The sequence below is a fragment of the Haliaeetus leucocephalus genome, unplaced genomic scaffold, assembly GCF_000737465.1.
Source record: "Haliaeetus leucocephalus isolate CR32 unplaced genomic scaffold, Haliaeetus_leucocephalus-4.0 Scaffold295, whole genome shotgun sequence".
NCBI lineage: Eukaryota > Metazoa > Chordata > Aves > Accipitriformes > Accipitridae > Haliaeetus > Haliaeetus leucocephalus.
The window spans coordinates 855,577-858,825 of NW_010972731.1; the positions used below are offsets into that span (position 1 = coordinate 855,577).

Consider the following 3,249-nt stretch of genomic DNA (forward strand, 5'->3'; position numbering starts at 1 on the left):
TGCACTCACACTCCTGCTTAGTACCACCATAAGCACATGAAACTTGCTTTGCCACGCAGAGCATTTCCTATCAAAGGGAAGCATTGTTTGTTTCAGTATGTAATTAGTCTTTAGTACTCTACCGAATCTGCTCACACACAAGACCTGCACACTGACATGATTTTATATTTTCCCCCAGAAGAACAGGCTTCCCAGGGTAGTGGTGGAGTCACCATCCCTGGAGGTGTTCAAAAAACACGTAGACAAGGCACTTCAGGAGATTGTTTAGTGGGCATGATGGTGTTGGGTTGACGGTTGGACTCGATGATCTTAAAGGTCTTTTCCAACCTAAACGATTCTATGATTCTATAAATCATATCAGGGAAAATGCAGTGAGATCTGTGAAACAAAAGGAAAGAAAACAGAAGGTCTAGAAAGCTATAAAGATTAGAAGAAGGAAGAACAAGATCTTATCAAGCCTTCTCAAAAAAACCTTACTGTTCTCTGTCACATACATCCAACATTAACCTAAAAACTTTTTGTGTTGCTATTAGAGTCTGGCACACCTCAGTGCACTAATATGCCCATATATATCAGAACAACTTCCTTCTCTGTAATACACAGCTCTATCAATGCACACACTGTAGGAAAACCAGTCCACATGCATCTGACAGATACGACTGCATTCATGCAGGCACAAAAAAAAAAAATCAAATTCTAATTAAAAACTACTCTCCTTTAAAGAAGGATGTGGGTTCCAACTTTCAGTTTCACACTGTTTTCACCCCAAGTTCCAGTGCTGATTAGCATTACTAAAAATTGAGAGGAATCTAGACCTAGTAACGAGAATCGATCTAGTCATTTTTACACATACAAAAATGTGTGTTTGAAAACACAATCCATCTGATTTAATACACCCGTGCATTAGCAGTTCCTCTTCCTCCCCCCGCCCCCCTTAGGAACTCGAAACAACTACAATTACTGCAGTTTTCATTACTTTGGCCATGTGCGTTCCTTCTTCCACACCCTGCAAGAAAGCATTTACCAGTAAGAAAGCATTTACCAGCAACATCACCTAAGCTAAACATCAACTAAGTCAACATATAAGAAAGGGGAAGGAAAGAATACGTGCGTATATTTTGTGTTGTGGGGTTTGTCCAAGAGCATATTCGAAACCATCAACGAAAAAGAAACACTCATTGCCAGTTTTATATAACAGATCTCCTTTCAACCATGCATGTGAATCACTTTTAAAAATTAGTTAATGCCAAAACAACAAAGTCTGATTTAATCTCTGTGTTGTTCTTTAAGCTCTTAGTGTAGACTCACAGGTTCCATATCACCAAAGCTATCTTTTTGAGATTTAAAAAACTTGAGCATAACTCACAGAAAAATGTGCTTTGTGTTTGGGACTGTTTGAACATTTCTGATTCTTGGGCTCTCTCACCAGATTAAAAAAACATATATATTTAAAGGAAAGGATAAAGTTAAACTCTTACAACTGACAGGATCAGTGAAGAAGTGTTACCTGTTTCTTAGCAGGAGCTCTAATCACAGTGTGATGGAAACAGAACTAGGCCCTATCCATGCTATGAAGCTCCCCTAGTCTGCCACACTTTCTCTAGTGCTTTCAGATTTTTGTTTCTGCTGTGGCTTTTGGGATAATTATTTTTAGCAGCCCAGTTTACAGCAGCTGTATTTGAGACCTAAGGAGACACCAAACTACAGCATGGGGAACGGACCACAGTCAGACACTGAGGTAACAGTCTAACTTCTTAAACCAGCCTCATCACCAGGCAAAGCATTTCTGCAGCTAGACTCTTACTTTCGCTCCTAACTGAACCAACTGCAGACAATACTATACTGGAAAAAGTCAGCTTCCTAGCCCCTGTAAGACACATTTTTTATGCTAAAAGACAGAACTTGCAACAAATTAATATATCCAACCAGAAGGCATTTATAGAAGCCATCCACTGCAAAGACACAAGATGTACATCCAAGTTCTGGCCAGTAGCAAGGTAAAGGATTAGGGTCCAGAATTCCAGACTACAGTCCAGAAATCTGAAGCAAGGTAGTAGTTAAGGAACAAGAGAGAGACCAGACTTCTTAATTCCCCCAAAAACATCTACATGCTATAAGGAGTCACCAACAAGGTTTGCAGGTTTTTAAGTGAGGAAAAAACGGTAAATTATTTGACCAAGTAGTTCAATAACAGAAGAAATTAGAACTTAAATAACCATGCCCCACACACCATTAAGAATTGAATAGCCTCTAGCATTAGCCCTAGAGGCTGCACTGCTAGCTGTTCAAGCAAAACTGAAGTTACACCTGTGTTTCATAAGATCTACCTTCACATCCACCCAATTTTCCTAGTCCACACCGCATGCGACTGGGACTGTCACCTGTAAATACATTCCCAAGCACGTGCCGCTCTGTTTGCTGGAAAGTTTAAAAGTAAGATCCCATATTGCGTTAAACTTTCAAAAACACTAGAAAAAAGCCCCAAATCCTCCACATTAAAGAAAAATTAAGAAGCACCAAATTTATTTACAATTTCTACGTGACAATTTTGACTCTTAAAGTAGCAAAGCTGAGCAGCAGGGCAAATACATTGTCATCAGATAGATAAGAAGTAACCAAGACCTGAAATACACTCCCTATACTTGACTAAAGAAGCCAAACAGACTTGGAATTTCACTTACTAAGAAGTCCCAGGTATAAACAGACCTTAAAACCTAACACACTGTATAAGCTCTCACCCCAGCCTACTTACAGCTCAACTCCTTTCCCCATACTAAAAAAAAAATTAAATAAAATAAGGATCCTGTACTACTTTATTAACCCTCAAAAGATGATGAGTACTTCTGCAGGCTCCCTTCTTTCTGGTGAAAACTAGGCTGAAAAAATACAGGTGTCAAGCCCCCCACCCCACTGCAGGCCCCCCCAGCGCTTCAGCTTTCCAGCGAAGCGTCTCGCACCGCGACGCGCAGGAGAGGGAAGCTGCTGCCTGCGGACACGCACCAGCTGTATCAGCCAGAGGCGTTAGGGCCAGCCCGAGCCGCGAGAGACCCAGGGCAAGAGGGGACACCGGGAGAAGCGGGGGGAGGCAGGAGCGCTCGCAGCCGCCAGCTGGGAGCCCAGCCCGGGGTCCCGCCCAGCCCAGCCCTGCGCGCTGACAGACCTGTCCCGGGCCCGGTCCCGTCTCCAGCCGCCGGCAGACACGGATCCGGAAACCGCCCCCGGCGCCCCCGCCCGGCTCCCGCCGGGGCA

General features: G+C 43.1%; 1 protein-coding gene across 1 annotated transcript in view; it reads right to left on the bottom strand.

Moving 5' to 3' along the window:
* SMG1 (SMG1 phosphatidylinositol 3-kinase-related kinase) overlaps positions 1–3,249 on the bottom strand; it is a 75,509-nt gene that overhangs the window by 65,797 nt on the left and 6,463 nt on the right. The window contains exon 2 of the mRNA XM_010570561.1: positions 3,161–3,235. Within this exon, the coding sequence (XP_010568863.1) occupies positions 3,161–3,235 (75 nt within the window). The remainder of the gene's footprint in view (positions 1–3,160; positions 3,236–3,249) is intronic.